General features: G+C 44.4%; 1 protein-coding gene across 1 annotated transcript; it reads left to right on the top strand.

Moving 5' to 3' along the window:
* Positions 1 to 820: 820 nt before the first annotated feature.
* On the top strand, positions 821 to 23,744 carry mcoln2 (mucolipin TRP cation channel 2). The gene is made up of 14 exons (XM_085373673.1): positions 821 to 975; positions 1,466 to 1,619; positions 2,104 to 2,277; positions 2,567 to 2,723; positions 3,101 to 3,179; positions 3,253 to 3,349; positions 3,445 to 3,544; positions 3,978 to 4,090; positions 4,331 to 4,480; positions 6,075 to 6,176; positions 6,489 to 6,611; positions 8,940 to 9,146; positions 10,302 to 10,435; positions 23,344 to 23,744. Coding segments are annotated over exons 1-14 (1,635 nt in total). The 5' UTR covers positions 821 to 931; the 3' UTR covers positions 23,345 to 23,744.
* Positions 23,745 to 24,498: the final 754 nt, after the last annotated feature.

The following is a 24,498-nucleotide window of genomic DNA, read 5'->3' as shown; positions in this document are numbered from 1 at the left end:
CCGGCCACTAGATGGCTTTGGGAAAATGTGAAGGATGGCATAAAAATTTGGAGTTTAAAATATTTGTTAATTTAGGTTTTATAGCTTCTCCTTCTGATAAAGACTTCCCCCGTGGCTATTAATACTATATCAGTTAATTCAATTAAATTACAAAGTACCCTGTTTTTTCACTATTGATCATAGAAACAAAAATGGCATCTTGTCTGAATTAACCAACTTTTTCATGTTTAATTACAGGAACATCTGGGCACTGAGCTATCAGGGTTTTTTCAGTAATTTCACACATTTCTTCTATTTTGAGCCCAAAGAATCACGCTGAAATATTTATTTCATGTACTACAGCACCGTTTCTGTATCATGAGGAAAACCTGAGATGTACCATTGAAACATCTCAGTGGTTAAATGTGTAGTTAAACTTCATTTCATTGACTGAAAGGGCAGTTTGATTGGTGAATTGTATGTTGCGTCCAATGTAAAATGAGTTTGACATCCCTGCTTTATAGTATCATGTGTGATGACGTGACCTACAGACTCTTGCCTGTGAAATATAGAAGTACCTTATGTCTTCTGTGGAGTTTGTTCCTATATCAGTAACTGCTCCAGGTTTTAATCAGTTCAAAGGTTTTACACTGACGCACTGATTTTCACACACACAGCAACGTTTCATTATTATTTTGTTTTTTCTATTTAAATCTAGTTTCTTAACCACATTATGTTTCGGGCCTTTCCGTGAGCACTCGTTCACTCGTAGATTGCGCACCTGTGCCGCCTCAAACCCATTTCCTGATTGGCTGACTGAAAGCGTCGTGGTCTCGCGGGGCACACGCGCAGCAGAGCAGAGTTGTCTCTGACTCTCTGCCGGAGCTGTCCGGCTTACGTTTAATAATCTCCCTTCAGTCATTTGGCTTTTTCCCCACCTTGCTTTGCAAAAATGGAGTTATTTTCTCGCTATCTGGATAGAAGCAATTCTGTCAGGTAAGCTTTTTATGTTTAAATAAGTTGCGTTCAAATATAGTTTTGTTACCTCATCATTCTGAAATGCCGCATGTTAAAATGTAACAACGTTAAAAACAACCGCGAAAGTCATCAGGAAGTTTTATGACGTGATCAGGGTTGGATTTAACGTTGCACTTTGTAACTTGGGGACTTGGATTTGTGTTGTTTATAGTTGACAAACAATTGGGGGAAATTGTGAAAGTACATTTACTGAGCTAACCTTGAACTTCGTACACGGATCTCTCCGTGTGATTGATTACCAGTCTGGTACACCGCAACAACAAGAGCTGATAAAATAACTGTCTTTCTTTTTAACTTTCACTTCTGCATTTTCAGCCTTCTGGCTGCTTTCTTCTTCCTTCGTAGAGAAACTCCTCTCACCATCTGTTCATTTCCACGAGTTTTAACCGTGTAGCCCACAGCACTGCGATCTGTTTCTGTCATCTGCATGATGGTTGTTGTCTTACAGCTCTGTCATAACTCACGACATTATGAAAGAGGAGAACCTCAGAGATGACCTGAGGTATTATTTCATGAGCCCCTGTGAGAAGTACAGAGCCCGAAGACACATTCCCTGGAAAATGGGAGTCCAGATCCTGAAAATCATCATGGTCACCACACAAGTATGTGCACTGGGGTTTATTGTATGTTGGGAAAGACCAGGAAAGAGGCAGCACTCAGAAGGGGCTTCCTGGAACTGCAATATGTAATCGAAGGCATGCAGCCAAGAGCAGTGTGTATATACATGCTTACACTGAGGGTCCTGCTTAAAATGGGAGAATAAAGGAATATTTGTGTTTGTCTTTATTTTGCTGCTAAATTTGTATTGTTTCGGAAGCACATGGCCCTAAAACAACACAAACGTCTTCAAAGCACCTCATCAGTATTTCACGTAACACTTTAAAACTACTTGTAAATGTGTAGCTGTGGGAGATTGCACAATACTCCATGTCCATAACAACTACAGTTTTGGGTAATCTCCTTTTTAAAAGGCCCAACTGACTGAGAGGTATGTCAGAGATGTAAAGCTACCATAACATGTGTTTTCCACCTCAAAAGGAATAAGACGCGTATATGTTCAACTCTCCTTTCTTGTTTTCCCCACAGCTCGTCCTGTTCGGCCTCAACAACCAGCTGGTGGTTTCCTATAAGGAAGAGAACACCATGGCGCTCAAACACCTTTTCTTAAAAGGCTACAGCGGGGTCGATGAGGACGACTACAGCGTTGCCGTCTACACAAAGCACGACGTCTATGAAAGTCTGTTTTATGTCATGGATCAGGCAAGTAACAGTGACTTTTTTACTGTAGCATTATGAAGTGTATGTAGTGTTGAGTTTTATTATAGAATATGCACATCAGGAACTCCAATCTAATGCTCATATAAACATATCTGGTGTAATTTAAGCATCGCATGAGTTGGAACTGCTTTATTTTTTGAATTTCTTGTTTTATCGTGTTTCACTGCGATATTCCAGTTTTCAGCTTCTTTATTGTCTCGTCACCCTGGAGTGTTTTCTGTTTTTTTTTTTGTTTTTTTTTTATTTTCCTAAAATTTCCTGTTGTGTACAGTACAGTCAGCTGGGCCAGCTCTCCGTGGGCCCGATCAGTTACGCAGAGGATGAAAATGGCAAGTTGCTGCCCCTCACCATATGTAAAGAGTACTATAGGAGGGGCAGCGTGGAGCCTTCAGATGAGATCTATGACATCGATGCTCAGCTGGAGACGGGTGAGAGGGAAAATTTGCATGTCAGTTTGCTGTTATACGCGGCGAAGTTGGTGTCAGATTTGCCATTTAGATAATTAAGCTCAGTGTTGTTAAAATTTCCCCTTTGGGCTCCTGTAGTTTTAATATTTAATGACAAACCTGAATACCTGTAATGTAAATGTGTGATGAGAGTTTTCATTAGAAACGGGACAAAAGATTCATGTTTAAAAATACCATTTCTTATATATTTCAGACATTTTAGAACCATTATGGGATTTACTGGTAATTTAAACAGGTCATGAAATTCCATATTGGAGTATAAGAACAAATTTTGAGGGGGAAACAAAAGCTGTGTCTGTGTTTTTTACACACCTCATATATGTGATGGGTTTTTTCAGTTTGTATGTCACACGATCCAAATACTGCAAACCTGTGGAGAGCAGAGAATTCATCCTTTTTTAATCTGGATTTTTACAGGTATGCTGTTTAAATTATTTACATTACATGCTGACATCCCCTTTTTAAATCAAACATTTCGCCGCTTTTTCAGACTTGTCGACATCAAAATAACCTTCCAGTTGAAGGGAATCAACCTCCAGACGGTGCGTTCGCGAGAGTTACCCGACTGCTACTCCTTCTTTGTTACGGTATAAGTTTCTTGGCTTTATTAACGCCATGTAAAAGCAGCAAACACAGCTGGATTAAAGCACATATAAACACCTGGATCCCTTTGATTTGATAGATAACGTTCGATAACCAGTGTCACAGTGGAAAGGTGAAACTATTCCTGGACATAGACGCTGAAAGCAGCGCGTGCCGAGACTGGAAGATATCGGGGACGGGTAAGGTGAACTTCTCTAACCGAAAAATTAATTAATGGTAACAAATGAGGGAGGAATGAGACAGGTTATGGCGTTGAAAACTGTTTTTCACATTTGAGTAAAACAACAGGTCAGCCTGCAAATGCATGTTTGGAATATTTGTAAAAATATCAAAATGTTGTCAAGTTTTAAAGAATCAGACTAAATAAAAATAAACTCTTGTGGACCAATGTGTCTGTCCAGTTTATTTTGTGTTGCAGCAGCTTGTTCACCACGTTGTTAAAGTGTGTGGAAGGATTTGTCTCCAAACTTGTACCAGGACTGGGCAGTTTCCTGTAACTGAGGCGTTTGCATTCAGACTTGTGTTATCAGTGTCAGAACTGTGAGTGTGAGGGAGTTGAGTGATAAACCCTCTCACACCCACACTTGTGCTTTTTGTGTGTGTGTATTTCAGCTCAGAAGAACACACACTATCTGCTGGTATTTGATGCCTTCGTCATTCTGATGTGCCTCACATCAGCCGTGCTGTGCACTCGCTCCATCATACTGGCCGTCAGGTTACTGCAGGTCAGCAACACCATGCAAGCAGCTACCTTTTTGCTGTTTTTTTTTTTCTTTTTGAAATTAACTTAAACATCGTGGATAAAGGTGTGTGTGTGTGTGTGTGTGTGTGTGTGTGTGTGTGTGTGTGTGTGTGTGTGTGTGTGTGTGTGTGTGTGTGTGTGTGTGTGTGTGTGTGTGTGTGTGTGTGTGTGTGTGTGTGTGTGTGTGTTAAATTGACTGAATTTCCATTGTTTTATTTTGAAGAGGTTCTCCAGATTCTTCCATGAAAACTTTAATCGGAAAGTGTGCGAGGACGACCAGAGGGAGTTTCTGAACGGCTGGTACTTGCTGGTCATCGTCAGCGACCTCTTCGCCATAATTGGATCGATTCTGAAGATGGAGATACAAGCAAAGGTAAAATGAATAATCCCTTTCTTTCTTGCAATGGCGTTTAACCATAACCCCCCCCCCCCCTATTCAGTTGTCATTTAAAAGGTGTCAAATAATTGCAGAAGATTTGAAAATGTATATCTTTATGTAGAAAAGGTTTTGTATAATAAGCTGTTGTCAGAATTTATTTAATATTACTTTCTACACCAGGATCTTTTTCTACAGCTGACGCTGGTAACTGTGCAGGGGCGGATCTAGCAAAGTTTAGCCAGGGGGGCCGATAGGGCATGAACAGGGAAAAGGGGGCACAAAGACATACTTTTCTTTCTTATTCTCATTTAAAATGTCGAGCTTTTAATAAATAATTATCTGAATCTTACACCCAAAGTTTTTACCTGATATAAAATGTATAGAAGTCCATTACTGTATATAGTAACTGTTAAGTCTAATATACCCTAGTAAGCTATAGTACTTTTTCCTTTGGGAAGGTACCATCTGTGCAGTCTGCAGTTCTGTTGAAGAAAGATGTTGAATCTATTTAATTATTGTAGAAAAATCATTGATTTCTGTGCATTTTATTTTACCGGTGCATTCGATTAAGGTTGATTACGTCAATTAAGCATCACGAGGTGGAAAGTGGTTCCCTTTGTTGTTGCTGGGAGTTGGCAACCCTATTAGTTAGGTTGTTTAATATTTCTACTAAGTACTCTTTAAAATACCAGAATAGGGAGGCTAGAGGATTTAAATTTATTAGATTGATCAGTTTTGCTGAACTATGAAGTATTTTTTTTTTTTTTTTTTTGTATTTGTTTGTTTTTTGTTTTGTTTTTTAAACGTGAGTATGAACTTATACAAAATGCAGCAAGACATTTAAAAAACTGTTTTATTGATTAAAAAACACTATATCAGATTCATATCGGACATAAAAAAGTGGTATCGTGCCATCTCTAGTGTGTAGGCAAATTTTTATCATATTTCATTATTTTAATGTTTTATTTATATCCACCGATGTGTTTTAAGTTTTAAAGAGTTAGACTCATTTATGCCCAACTTTACTTCTTTTGTATAATTTATCACTGTAGGTGAAGCTCTACTATTATTTGCTACAATAACTTTTCAGCGGAGGTTAAGTTGTCTGATTGCAGCATTAATTCACCAGTTCGGTTTTAATATCTTATAATTACATTGTTAGACGTATAAAGGACAGTTTGGACCTTTAATCAAACTTTAAATTCCAAACCAAATTTCAACGTGACTGACGACACTTTGCATTGTGATTCGGACGTTGATAATAACTTTGAGCAGTTGGACACAAATAGAAATTGCAAAATCAGTGAAGCTGTCCTTTAAGAAACCTGCAGTTTACATTTATAGTTTTCTTCTCAGTGCACATGCATTAAAGCATAAAAGCACGTTAAGGTTTATCGTTCCTTGGCTTCACTTTGTACTTTGAACCCTAATAAAATAATCACCCAGACTATGTCATTTACTGCAATCATACAGCAAAACCAGCTTTACTGTAATATAACTTATGTATACTGTGTGTAATTATGTAACAGAGTTTTCTAGAACTATGATTTCATCCCTAATCGTGGACTTTCTCTGCTCTCTTTTGTAGAACCTTACAAATTATGACGTGTGCAGTATCTTCCTGGGGACGTCTACATTACTGGTGTGGGTTGGAGTGATCAGGTACCTGGGATACTTCCAGAAATACAATGTGAGTCCATGCTCGGCACGACTGATGTAAGGCATTAATGTTCTACATTTATGATCTCAGAGTTTGAAGTCTGTTTCATGTGAGAGCTTCCAATGAGCAAAATATTAAGCAGGAGCTCATCACATTAAGCTTAATGCAACAGTGATGGAGAAACTTGTATTAATATGCTGTGAGAATGATATATTTATTTTAATTCTCATCATGCACATGTGTAGACCTGTATCAGTCCGCTCCACTCTCACATAAATCTTTATTTGTTGTCTCATAAGGTTTAAAATTCACTTAAAAACAGTATATTTCTTCCAAGTTTAGGTGCTGATCCTAACCATGAAGGCAGCCTTTCCAAAGGTCCTGCGTTTCTGCTGCTGTGCTGGCATGATCTACCTCGGCTATACTTTTTGTGGCTGGATTGTACTGGGGCCGTACCACGAGAAGGTAACTTTCTAACTGGTTTCGAGGAAATCACTGTGATGGAGATGCAGGGGAAACAGTCCAGGCTTCTTTTTTCTTTCTCACGAAATGTTGCTGACGCTACAGATATTGAATTGAGGAACTCCCAAAAGTGCACATCTTTTAAAAAACGGACTTACAGTAGTGTTTTAGGTGATTGTTTTTGATCGTGTCCCAGATTCAGACTCTTGATAACCTGTAGATGAGATATTCAAAGTTTGATTTTTATGAGTTTTATGAGATTTGCAAATCAGTGATTTGTTTATTTGACAGTTTATTTTTTATTTACTTTTTTGGAACTGTGGTTGTACGATACTTTCCTTTTTATGATGACTGTCAGATTGGACTTGGAGAAGTTAAATCTTAACTTCTCCATCAGGTTTTCCAAGCTCTTTCTTTCAAATTGCTATTTCAGCATGTTGCTCTTCAAACTGAACAAAGTGTACACATGGCCTTTGGCTTCCCTGTACAGGAGCAACTAGAGTTCACAGTGCATTTATAAGACTCTCTAAATAAAACGGCCACTAGGTGTCAGTGCACGATAATGCTTGTTTTGCTTCACTGGCTGCTGTTTGCTGCTTCATTGGTGACCAGGTTTTCAACATTGTACAGTGATTGCTGCCACATTCATAACACATTCATTTGTACACTGATGTGTGTGCATATGCGTGGATGAATCAACCATTTGAGGAATGAATCAAATGGTTGATGATTAGCAACAGAATTGTGCCACATTCAGTTTTGGGCCAACTGCCCCGAAACAGAGCAAATATCTCAAACTGAAAGAGGCTACAAGAAGCAGTTTCCTCCAAATACATACAAGTGAGAAACAAAGTTGAGCGGCTCATGTTTTAAGAATTTGTGGAGATTACAGCTGGACTTGAGCAACATTTGGAGCACTTCTTAAAATCCTGAGAAACTCTAACCTTAACTGGGAGCTCCCCAGACAGTGATCTGTATGTTTAGCTGTTCTGGCTTGTTAAGATAAATTATTTACGGAAGTCTGAGCAGAAGTAGGCGTCTAAACACGGCAGAGCTCCTAATCTGCAGAGGCAGATGTGGGGAAGCCTGAGAACAGCTGCCTCACATCTTGCCTCTCACTGGCTAAATTGTTGATAATCTTGTGCTGAAGAGGAGTAACTACTGTAAATATATTGTGAGCTGATTTTTGTTTGCCTTTATGTCACTTCACTACCTCCCATGTTTAGGAATGCCCGTCTGTGGAACTAACAAAGCATCCATACGGTTGGTGCACTGAAGGCATTCAAGCAGGTCATTTTAGCTGTTAAGTACACTTTTCTCTGTTTAACAGTGAAATAGACTCTTATCAGGCCCACATGAAAAGCAAACTGTTACCCGACTACCATTTGTGCAACCAGCTCTGCTATGCCAGCGTTTCACGTCAGCCGTGTTACAGTTCTTTACGTTTGCGCAGCGATGCAGTCAACGGAGACTTTTATATTTATACTGCGATGTTTCGGGGAGTCCCCCGTAGTGACCTGTAAGTGTTTCCAGGATCCTCAGGTTATTTACAGAAGGAAATCAGCAGGGGATGACCTGCGGCTTGCCGTTCCACACGTCTTCAAGTGCTGTCAGCTGAATCCATAGTGTCTGAGAGTGATGTTGTTTTTAGATCTTATCTCATTCTTGTGGAACATGACTTCTTTCTGTTTTGTGTCGGGCTTTCTGATTGGTTCTTTCAACCAACGGTCTCCCTTTTTTCCTTTATTGCGTCATTCCTATCAGTCTTTAGACAAACTCGTTGTCTTATTATTAAGCCTGCGAGGTCCAGCGTTTCTTTTAGTACAACCAAGTACTTTTGGAAACTCCAAGTTTTCTTTAATCTCTGATCAAAACACAGTGAAGCTGACCTATACCTGAGCATTCAGGCTGTTTACTTAAACACTTCTGTTGCCTGTTTAATATGTTGATGGTAATAATCTGTGACTCGTCTTTCTTTGATAAACTGGGTTTCGACCTAAGACTTACTCATTGTCATTTGTTACATCAGCTACTTAAAAGATCAAAACAGTGTTTCAGTGTGAAGAATTTTTACTTGCAATTTATAAGAAAAATAATAAAATAATGTCATGTTGTTCTTTTGAAGTTGGTGATTAACACTAAATTGTATTTTATGGCATTTTTACAGACCAAATGTATAACTTTTTTTTTTTTTTTTTTAAAGGAAGAAAAGCTGCAGTAATGTAACAAATTTCTTTCAATCTCCTCATTTGTTTTGTTTTCCAGGAAATCTCAGATTTCTGTGGATTTGTTAACTGCTCACTGCACTGTTATTTCCCTCTTTCTCTGTAGTTTGAGGGCCTGAGTCTTGTGGCAGAGTGCCTGTTCTCTCTGCTGAATGGAGACGACATGTTCACCACCTTCGCCCAGCTTAAGGACAAAAACACCTTGGTGTGGCTCTTCAGTCGGGCTTACCTGTACTCCTTCATCTCCCTGTTCATCTACATGGTGCTGTCGCTCTTTATCGCTCTTATAACCGACGCCTATGAGACCATCAAGGTACTTACGTTACCGAGTGCGAGTCATTTGAAAACTGTGGCATTTTGTCAATTAAACTCTTGGATCTTGTTAGACCTGACAGGAGGCTGGAAAATGTGGACTAAAACTGAACAACAATCCTTACTGTACTTTGAGCTTTCTGCCAGCAAGACAAAAGGGATGTTCACATCTCTTCTGACAGAACCACAAAAAAGGGACGTCCCTGTGTGAGATTGCCACTCTTCAACCAAATGCCACATCAGTGTTGCAGGTTAAGTCTAGCTGCGTGACAAAGAGAAAGGATGGTGCAAATCGAGTGCATTCATATGAGTGAAGTAGTGTGTCTTCACTCTGGGTTGGGAAGCAACTCCTTCAAGTTGAAGGAGTTAAGGTGGCTTCGGGGTCCTGTTCATGAGTCGGGGAATGAGCGGGAGATTGACAGATGGATTGGTGCAGCGTCTGCAGTAATGAGGATGCTGTAGCTGTCTGCTATGGGAGGAGATGGCATCAATTTACTGGGTGCTTTATGCCTCCCACCCACGCATGGCCACAAGCTGTTGATAGCAGCCAGAAGGAGCTTCCTCAGTAGGGTGTCTGGGTTATTTCTTAAAAAGGGTGAAGACCTTAGTTATTTAAAAGGGGCTCAGTAGAATGGTACTTGGGCCTGCATGAATCCTAGGTTAGGTGTTTGCGCGCATCACAGATAGTTCAGGGCTGAAGAAACTGCAGAGGAGCTGGATGAGGTTGACAGATGAGTGGGGAGTCTGGGCATCTATGAACCAAATAAGCAGCAGGATGGACGGAGAGAAGTGTCGAGGACAAAAAGAGGGGGGGGGTTAAGTGCATCTTGTGCTCTTCTTACATCTTACTTCCTGTCTTGCTTGTCCCTTAGGCAATAATGTAATTGCATCTTGCTGAGAGGAGACAACAATCAGTGAATATCACATCTATAAAAAGCCTTTATTTCAAATTTTATATTTAAATTATGAAGAAAAATGTGAAGAAACCAGTCACAATGTTTCTCAATCCATGTTTCAGTCATTGCGGTACCTGTTTGTGGGCTTGAGTCTACAATATGTGTTAAATTGGTGTGCATTTCTCAAATCTAGCATGGAAAAAGTTTTGTCTTCTGACTTTAAATGTGATGCATTTTGGACTTTTTCTATTTGCTAACAGAGTTACCAGAAAAATGGGTTCCCGCAGACCGACCTGCAGAAGTTTCTCCACGAGCCGACAGAGCTGCCTAACATAGAGGAGAGCGATCAGACAGACGTCAGCGTCAGGCACTCTGTACTCTGCTACTGCCAGTGGTACGACTGTTCACAGCAGTGTTGCTTGTTTAATATTTAATCTCTCTTCACACACTCAGCCACACCTGGAACCTGTTCTCTACAAACATCAATGTAACATAAGAGGTATTGTGTTTTAAATAGCTGCTTAGAGTTGTTAGCCAGTGAGATTTAAGATTTTATTATAGTTTGACGGTTGCTTGTTGACTATTAGGGCTATTACTTGGCTTAGCTTATTACTTAGGTCTTAGCTTGAGAAGAAGATGTAGTCTTAACCTCTTAAATCTTGGCCATCAATCAATATCTAAATCAACTGATGGTCAAAACAACTGTCACTTTTAGTTACTGTTAACATGAATGCTGACGGTCATGCTGGCAAGAGTGAAACACATCTCTTGTTCTTGGGAAAGATTCATGAAGTCTTTGGAAAAGAGCTGGCACCAGCGTCAAAAGTGAAGTTGATCAGAGAAATGTCGAGGAAACGCCGTTACATTCTCACTCTCCCTTTCAGTCCGTGTACAAATAAACAGGATTCACGGTAACATTCAGAAATGAAAACAGAGTTTGTGTCGCTTACACCTTGTCGCCATGATATACAGTGGGGCAAAAAAGTATTTAGCCAGCCACCGATTGTGCAAGTTCCCCCACCTAAAATGATGACAGAGGTCAGTAATTTGCACCAGAGGTACACTTCAACTGTGAGAGACAGAATGTGAAAACAAAATCCATGAATCCACATGGTAGGATTTGTAAAGAATTTATTGGTAAATCAGGGTGGAAAATAAGTATTTGGTCACCTCAAACATGGAAAATCTCTGGCTCTCACAGACCTGTAACGTCTTCTGTAAGAAGCTTTTCTGTCCCCCACTCGTTACCTGTATGAATGGCACCTGTTTGAACTCATCATCTGTATAAAAGACACCTGTCCACAGCCTCAAACAGTCAGACTCCAAACTCCGCCATGGCCAAGACCAAAGAGCTTTCGAAGGACACCAGGAAAAGTATTGTAGACCTGCACCAGACTGGGAAGAGTGAATCTACAATAGGCAAGCAGCTTGGTGTGAAAAAATCAACTGTGGGAGCAATCATCAGAAAATGGAAGACATACAAGACCACTGATAATCTCCCTCGATCTGGGGCTCCACGCAAGATCTCATCCCGTGGGGTCAATGTACAAAAGGCCCCGTAGTTATGGGTTTATTCTGTTCAGTTGTTAGTTCACCTGTAGTTTTTAGAGTGGCCAGTAGAGGTCACCCCACCGCTTTGTATGAGAGACTATGTCCAGGGAGAGACGTGGGCAAAGCACCTGAGCTTTTCTGCTCCAGATTACTGGCAGAGAATTGGTTATCCCGTGAGAAGTGTGCGTTAATGAGCAACGTAAGTTGGTGATGTGTGAGGATGTGATAATAAGATGTGTTTGGGACTGTAACCAAGGTTAGGGGGGAAATGATTATGTTTCTGTCTGTGCCGCTAGCGGGTGCTAAGCTAAGCTAAGCTAAGCTAACTTTCCTGCCGTGTGGTTGGGTATAGCTGTGTACCTGGTTAGCTCTCTCAGGGGGTCTACGTGTGAGTCGTGGGTAATATATGGCCTATGGTATTAAAGGGGATGTTAGTTTATTTCCTGCCTGTGTTTATGTTGATGTACTCTGGAGATATTGTTGTGAACACTTTAGTAATGTAGCATTTTCTTTCTGTTCCGTGCAGAGACCACACACACACACACACACACACACACACACACATCCATGCCCACGCACCTAAACCTGTATGCAATACCTGCTCCTCTGACAACCTCTGTTACCTTCAACTGTGTGAAGTCAATACAAGAGTCTGCACTATCCTCGGTGTCTTCATTGTCTCCCTTCTGAACATTCATCCGGGCCTTGAGCAGTGTTCTGGCCGACACTCCGGGGAGTGGTAGCTGCAAACCTGAACTAGCACCTTACAGTCCTTCCAGTACAAGCTATCTACCCAACATTAATGGTCCTTCGAGCCGGATGTAAGCTGCTTCTACCCTAACAAGATGGATGATATTCAGAACTTCTCAGCTCTTGGTGCGCGCCCACGGCGTAATGTACGGCGTCCCCTCCGCTATGAAGCTTATGAGACTGACTTTCCCGGGCTTGGTGCAGGTTACCAGGAGGAAAGTGAGACAGGAGGCGACACCCGTTCTTCCCACCATCCTCCGTCTGACCCCTCTGATGACCGCTCACACGGTCATGTCACACCACTGAGAGCAGAATTAGAAGATATACAACGTGAAAGGTTCCTGTTCCAGCAGTCGCATGACCAGATGAAAGCTGGGCTGGCTAATGTCCAGGCCCTTCATGCTAGTTTGCTGCAGTTGTTGGACCGTGTAGAGAGTCTGCAGCTCAGTCCACCGCCCAGAGCCCCTGCTGTTCATCTCCAGCCACCCCCTGCTGAAGAGGAAGAGGACTGGCCTCCACCACCTCCTCCTGTTGTGTTCAAGGAGGAGTCTGTCTCCAGCCAGGGTCCAGATGCGGACCGCATCGATACGATGCTGAAAGAGCTCCAGGATCTGAAGAGGGAGTCTATGGCTGCACAGGAGAGTAAGATCATCCCCCCACATGAATCTAGGCCAGGTTTCACTTCTCCTCAGCCAAGGATCACCTACCCTCCAGCGCCGCCTCCGAGAGCACACCCCCCTCCATTGCAACCACTGTCAACTCCATCCCCGTCCTCATCTACTCCTTTCTTGACCTACAGGGGGCCTCGTCCAAGCATTCCCAAGCTCTCACGCCGTGATCCTGGGGAATTTGCTCGTCTAAAGATGGCGCTAGAGAACTTATTGCCCCCGGAGAGTTCAGAGCTTTTCAGGTACCAAGTCTTGTTAGATCATCTACACCTGGAGGAAGCAAAGTTGATAGCGGACGCTTACCTCCATTCTGCCACGCCCTTCAGTGACACTATGAACGCTCTTAACGACAGGCTTGGGCAGCCCCACCAGCTTGCCCTGAGAAGAATTGCTGCTGTCATGGACTCACCTGACATCCGCCGAGGGGATGCAGCCGCATTTGAGCGATTCTCTCTCCACATCCAGTCGCTCGTGGGCATGCTGAAGACTTTAGGCCCTGATGGGGAGGTTGAACTCCAGTGTGGCTCCCATGTGGCTCGACTCCTTAGTAAGCTTCCTTCAGAGCAAAGAGCTGATTTCCGTCGGTGCATGTACAACCATTCTGGTCAGGCTTACACCCTGGATGACCTGGCTACCTGGTTAAAGTACGAATCCTGGTGTCAGGACTATGACGGCTTGCCCACCCCAGCGATCACCAGAGAGAAGCCTGATGTCAGACCAAGCAGACGCTCTGTTGCGGTCCTTCACAGTGCAGAGAGCTCACCCAGGTCACCAGGTACCACTCCAAACAAAGCTAGGCAGCAACCCTACTGCGCCTTTTGCGATAACCGTGCCCATCACCTGAGTCAGTGTCAGGAGGTCATCAAACTGAGTCGCGAACAACTCACAGACTGGATAAAGACTAACAAGAGGTGCTGGCGTTGCGCACGCTCCCATCAGGCAGCACAGTGTACCCTCAAGAAACCCTGCAGCCTGTGTCAGGGTCGTCATCTGCAGGTCCTTCACGATGTGAATTCGAAGTTCTTAAAGCCACATGGCTCAGTGTCTGCTCCCCCACGAGAAGGTGAGAATCCTACGGGCGTCCTGTACCTCGATCGTCCTACAGAGAGCGGCCAAGTCCTGTTAAAGGTTGTCCCAGTCATCCTTCACCATAATGGCAAGACTTTGAGCACTCACGCAGTTTTGGATGATGGGTCAGAGAGGACTATGCTGCTACCCACCGCTGCCCAGAAGCTTGACCTTCAAGGCATTCCAGAGACACTTCCATTGCGCACTATCAGGCAAGATGTGCAAACTCTGCAAGGATCATGTGTCTCATTCGAGATCTCCCCTGGTGGCAAACCTAAGCTGAAGTACAAAGTCCGCAACGCCTTCACCGCCACCCGTATCGACCTAGCCGAGCACAGCTACCCGGTGGAGTCCTTGCAGCGGAAGTATAGACACCTCCGAGGCCTGCCTCTCCAGTCCTTCAAGAAGGTCAAACCTCTCCTTCTGATTGGCAGTGACCACCCACAGCTCATCACTCCAACTGAAGCTGTCCGTCTTGGTCCACCGGGTGGTCCCGCCGCTATGCGCACCAGGTTAGGGTGGACACTACAGGGTCCCTCCAGCCTTATAGGTTCCTCTTCGCTGCCACAACAGTGCCTCTTCACGACCGCCATTCCTCCCCAGGTGAGTGAGCTACTCAAACATGTAGAGAAGTTATGGCAGGTAGATGTTGTCCCGGTGCCAGAAGGCAAGGTGGTTACCCGTTCAAGAGAAGATAACTATGCAGTTAGCCTGCTAGAGCAGAAGACAGTTCGTGTAGATGTCGAGGGCATCCAACGCTATGCCACCCCCCTCCTTCGCCGCGAGAACATGCCACACCTTAAAGCTAGCCCTAACGCTGTCGTTCCCAGTTTGAGAAGTGTGGAGAGAAGGCTCCAGAAAGATCCAGAACGAGCTAAGGTCTACCGGGCAGAGATAGAGAAGTTGGTCCAGGCCGGTTCGGTGGTTAAGGTGCCCCCCTCTGAGGTTGCTCATGCAGATGAGTCATGGTACATCCCTCACCACCTTGTTAGCCACAATGGCAAAGATCGCCTTGTGTTTAACTGTTCGTTCCAGTTCCAAGGCCAAGCCCTCAACGAACATCTTCTACCTGGGCCCACCCTGAGCGCATCGCTCCTTGGTGTCCTCCTTCGCTTTCGAGAGCATGCCGTAGCCATCAGTGGTGACATTAAAGGTATGTTCCACCAGATTCGCCTTCTTCCCGAAGATCGTTCCCTCCTGCGGTTTGTGTGGCGGGATCTACACCCCGAGGAACCGGTGGCCGTTTATGAATGGCAGGTCCTCCCCTTCGGTACAACTTGCAGCCCATGCTGTGCAACCTTTGCTCTGCAGCGCCACGCCAGGGACCACACGGAAGGAGATGATCCGCTACGTCACTCTGTGGGACAGTGCTTCTATGTTGATAACCTTCTCCAGAGCGTGCCGACCCCTGAAGAAGCCCGGGACCTAGTGGACAGGCTAAGAGCCCTCCTGTCTTCTGCTGGATTTGTCCTTCGCCAGTGGGCCAGTAATGAACCCAGCACCATTGGCCACCTACCTGAAGACCTCAGATCCACAAGTGCAGAACTTTGGCTCACTCAAGACAAATCAGACACCTCTGAGCCAACTCTGGGCCTTAGCTGGCACTTCCCCACGGACACCTTGGGTTACAGACACCGCAAAATCAGTTATGGCGCCCCCACTATGCGGAATATTTATAAGGTTCTCGCAAGCCAATACGACCCACTGGGCTTTATCCTACCGTACACCACCCGAGCCAAGATGCTGGTGAGGCGCCTTTGGGATCAACAGAGGGGATGGGATGACCCGCAGCTTCCGCCAGAACTACTCCAGCAGTGGAAAACCTGGGAAGAGGAATTGCCGTTCCTTGCACAAGTCCTGCTTCCTCGCCCGTATCTCCCAAAGCACATCACGGAGTCAGTTAGTGAGAGAGAGATTCACATATTCTGTGATGCGTCAGAGCAGGCTTATGGCGCAGTGGCCTACATGAGAACAGTGACAGGTGATGGCAGCTCACATCTAGCCTTCCTGATGGCTCGCTCCCGTGTTGCCCCTAAACGCATTCTCTCCATGCCCAGACTTGAGCTGTGTGGTGCCCTCTCCGGAGCTCATCTTTCCCGTCTCCTTAAAAATGAGCTCACTCTGGACATAAAGAGAATAGTGCTGTGGTCTGACTCCACAACTGTACTCACCTGGTTGAGGTCCCAGTCATGCCACTTCAAGGTCTTCGTCGGCACCCGCGTGGCTGAGATCCAGGAATTAACTCACTCGCACACCTGGCGCTATGTGGACTCAGCCCAGAACCCCGCAGATGATATAACCCGGGGGAAGTCCCTTCTCGAGCTCACCAGACCCAATAGATGGAGTCAAGGGCCTCCTTTCCTGCTCCTAGGTCCAGAACAGTGGCCTCCAGAGCCAAGTGGCACCCTGGCTGAGCCTCCAGGCCCATCTGAGCTCCGTAAAGAGACCTTCTGTGGATTTTCTACCACCTTTGACCCCGCCACTTCGAACTTCAGCAAATATGACACCTGGACACAGCTGCTGGAAGCGGCTATTACGCAGTTGCATGGGGCGGCCAGAGGCGGTGGAACTTCATCGGCTTATGACTATGTTCGAGCAGAGATGGATGTCCTGAGAGAAGCTCAACAGGAGAGCTTCCCTGAGGAGTATCGACTCCTTAAGCAGGGGAAATCCATCAGTCGCAGCAGTCGTCTCCTTGCACTATCCCCTGAGTTCGACCACGAGAATGAGGTCATCCGTGTAGGTGGACGTCTTCGCCGCTCTGAAGATCTCGCCTTTACCAGCTCCCATCCTTTAGTTTTGGATCCGACACATCCAGTCACCCGCCTGTTCATCCAGGACGTCGACAGTCGCCTGCGCCATCCAGGGCCAGAGAGGGTCTTTGCGGAGATTCGGCGCACTCATTGGATCCTGAGAGGCCGGGAAGCAGTTAGGCGTTTTCAAAGGACCTGTCTTGAGTGCCGCAGATGGAGAGCTCGACCAACTGTTCCCAAGATGGCGGACCTGCCAGTTGCGCGCCTCCGCCTTTACAAACCTGCCTTTTATTCGACAGGCGTGGACTGTTTTGGACCCTTTGAGGTCAAAATCGGGCGCCGTGTGGAGAAGAGGTGGGGCATCATCTTTAAGTGCCTAACTATCAGAGCGGTCCACCTTGATATCCTAACCTCCATCGATACAGATGCCTTCCTAATGGCACTTCGACGTTTCATTGCCAGGAGAGGAACTCCAGCTGAGCTGTACTCGGACCAAGGGACCAACTTCCGTGGGGGAGAAAGGGAACTCCGAGCAGCTTTTGCAGCCATGACCTCTGACCTGCAGAAGCTCCTGGCTCCCCATAAGATCGTCTTCCACTTCAATCCACCAGCGGCTCCTCATTTCGGGGGAGTGTGGGAGCGGGAGATTAGGTCTGTCAAGACGGCACTCTACACTACAGTAGGATCCCAACCCCTTCAAGAAGAGGTCCTCCACACAGTCCTTGTGGAGGTGGAGGGCATCTTGAACTCCAAACCACTAGGTTATGTCCCGTCTGACATCAGTGATCCTGATCCAGTGACCCCCAACTGCTTTCTGATGGGGCGGCCTGACGGAGCACTTCCTCAAGTGGCGTACCCCAGAGAAGAGCTCCTGAGTCGCCGGAGGTGGAAGCACTCCCAGGTGCTGGCTGACCACTTCTGGTCTCGATTCGTCCGGCTGTACCTTCCAAGCCTGCAGCTTCGGCAGAAATGGCGGTCATCCCCCGCAGATGTCACAGAAGGTTCGGTGGTGATGATCGTAGATCCTCAGCTGCCTCGTGCTTCCTGGCTCGTGGGCTGCATCTCCAAAGTCCACCCCAGTCCCGACGGGCACATCAGGTCTGCTGACATCAAGGTGAAGGACCGGACCTTCACCCGACCTGTGGCGAGGCTGGTGGTGCTGCCTGCCCTCCCGGACGAAGGCAAAGGACAATCACCGTAACTTTGTTTGTAAAATTGCCTTTTGTTGTGAGCAAATGTACTTCATACATTTGGGGGCGGCTGTACAAAAGGCCCCGTAGTTATGGGTTTATTCTGTTCAGTTGTTAGTTCACCTGTAGTTTTTAGAGTGGCCAGTAGAGGTCACCCCACCGCTTTGTATGAGAGACTATGTCCAGGGAGAGACGTGGGCAAAGCACCTGAGCTTTTCTGCTCCAGATTACTGGCAGAGAATTGGTTATCCCGTGAGAAGTGTGCGTTAATGAGCAACGTAAGTTGGTGATGTGTGAGGATGTGATAATAAGATGTGTTTGGGACTGTAACCAAGGTTAGGGGGGAAATGATTATGTTTCTGTCTGTGCCGCTAGCGGGTGCTAAGCTAAGCTAAGCTAAGCTAACTTTCCTGCCGTGTGGTTGGGTATAGCTGTGTACCTGGTTAGCTCTCTCAGGGGGTCTACGTGTGAGTCGTGGGTAATATATGGCCTATGGTATTAAAGGGGATGTTAGTTTATTTCCTGCCTGTGTTTATGTTGATGTACTCTGGAGATATTGTTGTGAACACTTTAGTAATGTAGCATTTTCTTTCTGTTCCGTGCAGAGACCACACACACACACACACACACACACACACACACACACACACATCCATGCCCACGCACCTAAACCTGTATGCAATACCTGCTCCTCTGACAACCTCTGTTACCTTCAACTGTGTGAAGTCAATACAAGAGTCTGCACTATCCTCGGTGTCTTCATTGTCTCCCTTCTGAACATTCATCCGGGCCTTGAGCAGTGTTCTGGCCGACACTCCGGGGAGTGGTAGCTGCAAACCTGAACTAGCACCTTACAGTCCTTCCAGTACAAGCTATCTACCCAACAGTCAAAATGATCATGAGAACGGTGAGCAAAGATCCCAGAACCACACGGGGGGACCTGGTGAATGACCTGCAGAGAGCTGGGACCAAAGTAACAAAGGTCACCATCAGTAACACACTACAACGGCAGGGAATCAAATCCCGCAGTGCCAGACGTGTTCCGCTGCTGAAGCCAGTGCATGTCCAGGCCCGTCTGAAGTTTGCCAGAGAGCACATGGATGATACAGCAGAGGATTGGGAGAATGTCATGTGGTCAGATGAAACCAAAGTAGAACTTTTTGGTATAAACTCAACTCGTCGTGTTTGGAGGAAGAAGAATACTGAGTTGCATCCCAAGAACACCATACCTACTGTGAAGCATGGGGGTGGAAACATCATGCTATGGGGCTGTTTTTCTGCCAAGGGGACAGGACGACTGATCCGTGTTAAGGACAGAATGAATGGGGCCATGTATCGTGAGATTTTGAGCCAAAACCTCCTTCCATCAGTGAGAACTTTGAAGATGAAACGAGGCTGGGTCTTCCAACATGACAATGATCCAAAACACACCGCCCGGGCAACAAAGGAGTGGCTCCGTAAGAAGCATTTGAAAGTCCTGGAGTGGCCTAGCCAGTCTCCAGACCTCAACCCCATAGAAAATCTGTGGCGGGAGTTGAAAGTCCGTGTTGCTCGGCGACAGCCCCAAAACATCACTGCTCTCGAGAAGATCTGCATGGAGGAATGGGCCAAAATACCAGCTACTGTGTGTGCAAACCTGGTAAAGACCTATAGTAAACGTTTGACCTCTGTTATTGCCAACAAAGGTTATGTTACAAAGTATTGAGTTGTATTTTTGTTATTGACCAAATACTTATTTTCCACCCTGATTTACCAATAAATTCTTTACAAATCCTACCATGTGGATTCATGGATTTTTTTTTTTTCACATTCTGTCTCTCACAGTTGAAGTGTACCTCTGGTGCAAATTACTGACCTCTGTCATCATTTTAGGTGGGGGAACTTGCACAATCGGTGGCTGGCTAAATACTTTTTTGCCCCACTGTACGGACACCGTACTCCTCTGTATGTCGGTGTTTTCTTCTCATTCCATTTCCATGAGCCAATCTCCATCATCGGCAGGCAGCCGACTGCAGCGGAGTTTCCTCCACGCTGCGGTTTGGCTCCGTCTTACGTGGTTTGAGAGCAATGAAATTAGTGGTGGGAGCTATGCTGACACACCCAGTGATGGGCTGATTACAGAGAAACTGAGGGCCTCCACACTGAGGAACACCCCTGCCCCCACCGTCCCCTTAAACTCCCAGCACCTCTGTACTGTGTTATGTCCTTGAATGCACAGGTCACAGTAAACATTGTGACTCAAAATGAGCTGAAAAGGCTCAGTGGTGAGTCGAAAGCAGTTTTGAATGCATTGGAGAGACTGGTTTAGCGGCTCTGTTGTGCGTGGTTTTATTAGAACGACCTCACACTGTGTTCTCTCTTTATCATTTACTTAACCTCTTTTCGGTTGTCTGATAACATGAAGTGTTTAACATGCCTGAGAAATGTTTCATTTTATTTCCCGTTATCGTTTAAAGCGGCAGCGCAGTGCCCCGTTTGCTCCCAGCAACACTTCCTCCATCACAGTCAGCACATTACTGTGAAGTTGATGTTTCTGTTCAGGAGAATGTTTCGCTGTAAACGGACACCAGGATTGGTTTCTGTAGCCGTCATCACAATCATTCCACTTCAAAAGCAGGAGACTGTTTTGTGACTGAGTGCATGAGATGTTGTTTACCCAGTAAAGCAACTACTGTAGTCATTTGTATAGAGCTGTGTTTCGCGTTTGCCACCAAACTGTTATTTTTTTCCTGCCAGAGCTTTGAATTTTTGTACACACTGTAAAAATGATCTGTAGTCGTGTACTCGTTGGGAAAGTCCTGGCACTGGGAAAAGTTTCCTTTGCTGTATGTGTTATGATGACACATTGGAGCTTAGACAGTCTGTTTCCTCCCTCGGGGCTCTTCAGCCGTTGTTTCAGCAGACGTTAACACGCCGACTTTGAGGGTTTTGTTTTGGGCTTGTTATTTTATTTTTATTTATTTTTTATGGATGTTTGTCAGCCGTTTTCTATCACCCAGCTTTCCTGGGATTCCAGCTCTGGTTGCCTTGAGTGTTTAAGGAAGTCGAGTTTCAGTTACAGTGCCATTATGTACTGATGTGTAATGTACATCCTCTGTTGAAATTGGTGACCATCTTTTAAAGTTGGTTCAGTTTTCTTATTAGCACTCTTGTAGATTTGCACTGACTATATAATTGCATTCATTTGCAGCCTTTGACCTGGCTAGATCTCATTTTTTACAAGCATCCTTATCTTACTGTCCCAGCAAAAATTAGATCAGTGTTCTCAGTTAACGTTTTAATGTCTTACTGGGTGAAATTTCATCTGGATCTGTTACCTTGTTTGGAAAGGAAGCTGGGAAGTGATCCTTGGGTTGGATTTAAAACTTGTTTACCAAAAGCGTCAGGTTTGTTATCTCTTGTATATTATGACTCTTGTGAATTCAATTAAATGTAATAGAAACGTATATGTGTGACAAAGGTTGTAAACTTAACAGTATTTGGACTTAAATGTATCAGCTGCAGTCTGTCAAAGATTATGGCCCTATTCCTCAAAATGTTGACTCCCATCATAAACTCTGAGATCAGCAACTCAGACTTTACAGTTTCAGAACAGGCCGATCAGACTTCACCTGGAGTTTCACGTGCATGAGTAGGAAAAAGAAAGCAGCAGTCAGCGGCGCTCCGATACTATGACTCACCGTAGCATTTGGTAAATAAAGAGAAGAGCCTCCACTTTAATCCGGTGTACTGAGGAATCTGAATGTGTCAGTGTGGATCATGATGTTTATCTTACAAACAGGACAGGTGAATGGAGTCATTTTAATCAGCCTGGGGCACTCTGTCATCATCAGACAGAAAACATTCATGTCTTGTCTTTGGCTGCGTTTTGACAGTCACCACCATTGCTAAGCCTCATATCAAAGACATTACATTCATGCAAATTAATTGTATCCTGTGTGGTCAGCAGGAGGGATTTACACTCTTTGTTATGGTCAGTGTTGGGGTTAACAACACTGTCAGTGCGCCCCAGGGCGGCTGTGGCTACATGTAGCTGCCATAGTGTGTGGGTGGGTGGATGACTGGATGTGTAAAGCGCTTTGGGGTCCTTAGGGACTAGTAAAGCGATATATAAATACAGGCCATTTACCATTTAACACGGAACACCTTTAAGAAAAGTATTGCATTACATTACTGATTTACTCCCAGGAGAAAGTAATTCGTAGCACTGAAAAAGGTCCTGAAGGGCACACACCTCATGAAACGTCTCATAATTACCAGTTAAGAATGTAAAAACCTGAGTGAGTGACTGCGCATCAGTTTGTTACCTGTTGAAGATCAGGGTCTTTGTGCTGGTCTGGGGTCAGCATTCACTCAGCTTTTACTCTGGGTTCTTGGCTAGCTTAGCATTAGCGTGCTGTCTGTGCTTGCAAAGAGCTGAAATATGTTAGCAGCATAATGTCGTTGTTTCTGTCCTGTATGCAGTCTGCACTTCACCACCGTGCACTCGTCCTTTTGTGCAATAAAAGTTTGTTTTCTCCTTTGACAACAAAATGATTAGATACAACTTCCTTGCTCACTTGGTCTCATCGTCATCATCAATCATTCCAATCCTGGAAAATGTTCTGCTTACAGCAGATCATAAAAATGAAGGAAAATTATCTTTTGTTTAAAAACAAAGTGTTTGAACTTACAGCTTTCTTTGGTGGGTTTACTTTGATACAGTGAAGTGTGCAAATCTTTGCTGTGTGTTGCTATCAAACCTGCGTGAAGTTGAAATTACAGATTGGAGAACGAGGCCTTAATGATGCGTGTGTGGGAATTATCCCAAGAACATTACCGTGATAGTGTTGCAAGATTATGCCCTAAAGTGAGAATTCCTGTCTGCTTGTGTAACAAGTTGGATGTATCATCCCAACATAATATTGATACACTTGGGAATAACAGTGTTGCCTTGGTAGCTACATTTAGAATGGCATGTACCCTGCATTTGAACAACCTGTGTCGCTTTAATAAAGCTGGAGCACATTTGATTAAACATGGGACATGCAAGGTCATTCGTATACAAGCATGTAGGAGTCCCATAAATAGGATACTGCCATTATTTAAGATCGTACACTGCTTGCTTTGATTTTGAATACCAGCAGAAACCACCTATTTTTCTTTCTTGAATTTGGTTCATATCATTTATGAGTAAGATGCGTATTGGTGCTTTCTAAAGAGAAGCATTCGCTAACCACGCAATCGAACGTCCGAGTGAAAAGTAGCCTATGCTGTAGTTTGTCATGATGAAAGGTTGGTGGTTTTTATGAGTTCTCTCTCTCCTTCCCTCTCTCCTTACAGAGTTCCAGCAAATGATGATGTCATACTTATCAGCTGACGGCTGCCCCGCCTCTGGATGAGACAGTTTAGGGAGGAAAATGCTGGGAACAATACTTCACATGTCTGAGACAAACTTCTCAACGCTGAAACACTGAAAAAATCCTGGAGAATGTAGATTTACACGTGTAACATCCCGTGAGGTGCAATAAGAAAGGCCAAATGAGTTTCCTCCACTGAACGGGAGTCAGGAGCTCAAGATGCGGAGCTGGAACTGGGACTAAGAAGAAGTGGTTGCTTGGATTAATTGTGTATGTTTATAATACTGCTTAGATGTTTATTTGGCCAAGGAGTTTGGTCGAGTGCTGTTGGGGAATGTACAACATTAAAGTTAATTTATTAAGTGTTGAAGTAAAGGTTGCAGCAAGGCTAATCTTCCTATTTGTCCCTTTTTTTTATTTTTTATTTTTTATTTTTATTTAAATGTAATCATGTCACTGGTGGGAGTGGGGGGTGAGTTTTCTCTGAAGTGCACAAACATGTTTCCAGCAGAGTTGTGAGTAAGACTAGTTTTGAATGAACACACCACAACGATGAGTCAGCTCGATCAGTGTAGAAACCAGCAGGTTAAAGTTAAAGACAAGCTGGAGCATGACTTCTGTTGCAGAGCTGTGCTCCTAGTTTGATCAAAGCATCACATTTCTCCCACATTTTCTCAGCTACGTTGGCCACTAGGTTGCCTTTTATTTATTTATTTTTTAAGTATTTTATCATTCAGCTGTTTAAAATCTTCAAAGCTAGTTTACAAATGAGGCAAAGAAGATATCTGCAGACTGTTAAACGTGCCTGGATCATGAAGTTACAGACCCCTGGACAAAAATGTTTGATGAGCCCTCGCTCATTTTTGTGTTTTGTTTTTTATTTCCTCCTTCTCTTCCCCTTTCTTCAGTAATCAGATGCATCATACAGGAATGTGTGCGTATATGTACACAGAACAGTTTTGAAATAGAGAGCACTGCACCTTTTAGTGAAGAAATATCAAAATACAAGTTTTGTAAAAGCTGTATTATCCTTACACTAAATGAAACAGCCAGAGATTGTTTAAAAAAAAAAAATGATGCTATGTTTTCGTGCACAAGCAGCTGTTATCATCTTCGTCTTGGTTTCTGCCCCCAACGC

This window comes from Diplotaxodon limnothrissa, linkage group LG15 (assembly GCF_057381915.1).
Source record: "Diplotaxodon limnothrissa isolate DT_005_m linkage group LG15, D_limnothrissa_male_GT1.1, whole genome shotgun sequence".
Taxonomy (NCBI): domain Eukaryota; kingdom Metazoa; phylum Chordata; class Actinopteri; order Cichliformes; family Cichlidae; genus Diplotaxodon; species Diplotaxodon limnothrissa.
The sequence above is the reverse complement of the archived record's forward strand: the minus strand, read 5'-3'. Positions and strand labels throughout refer to the sequence as shown.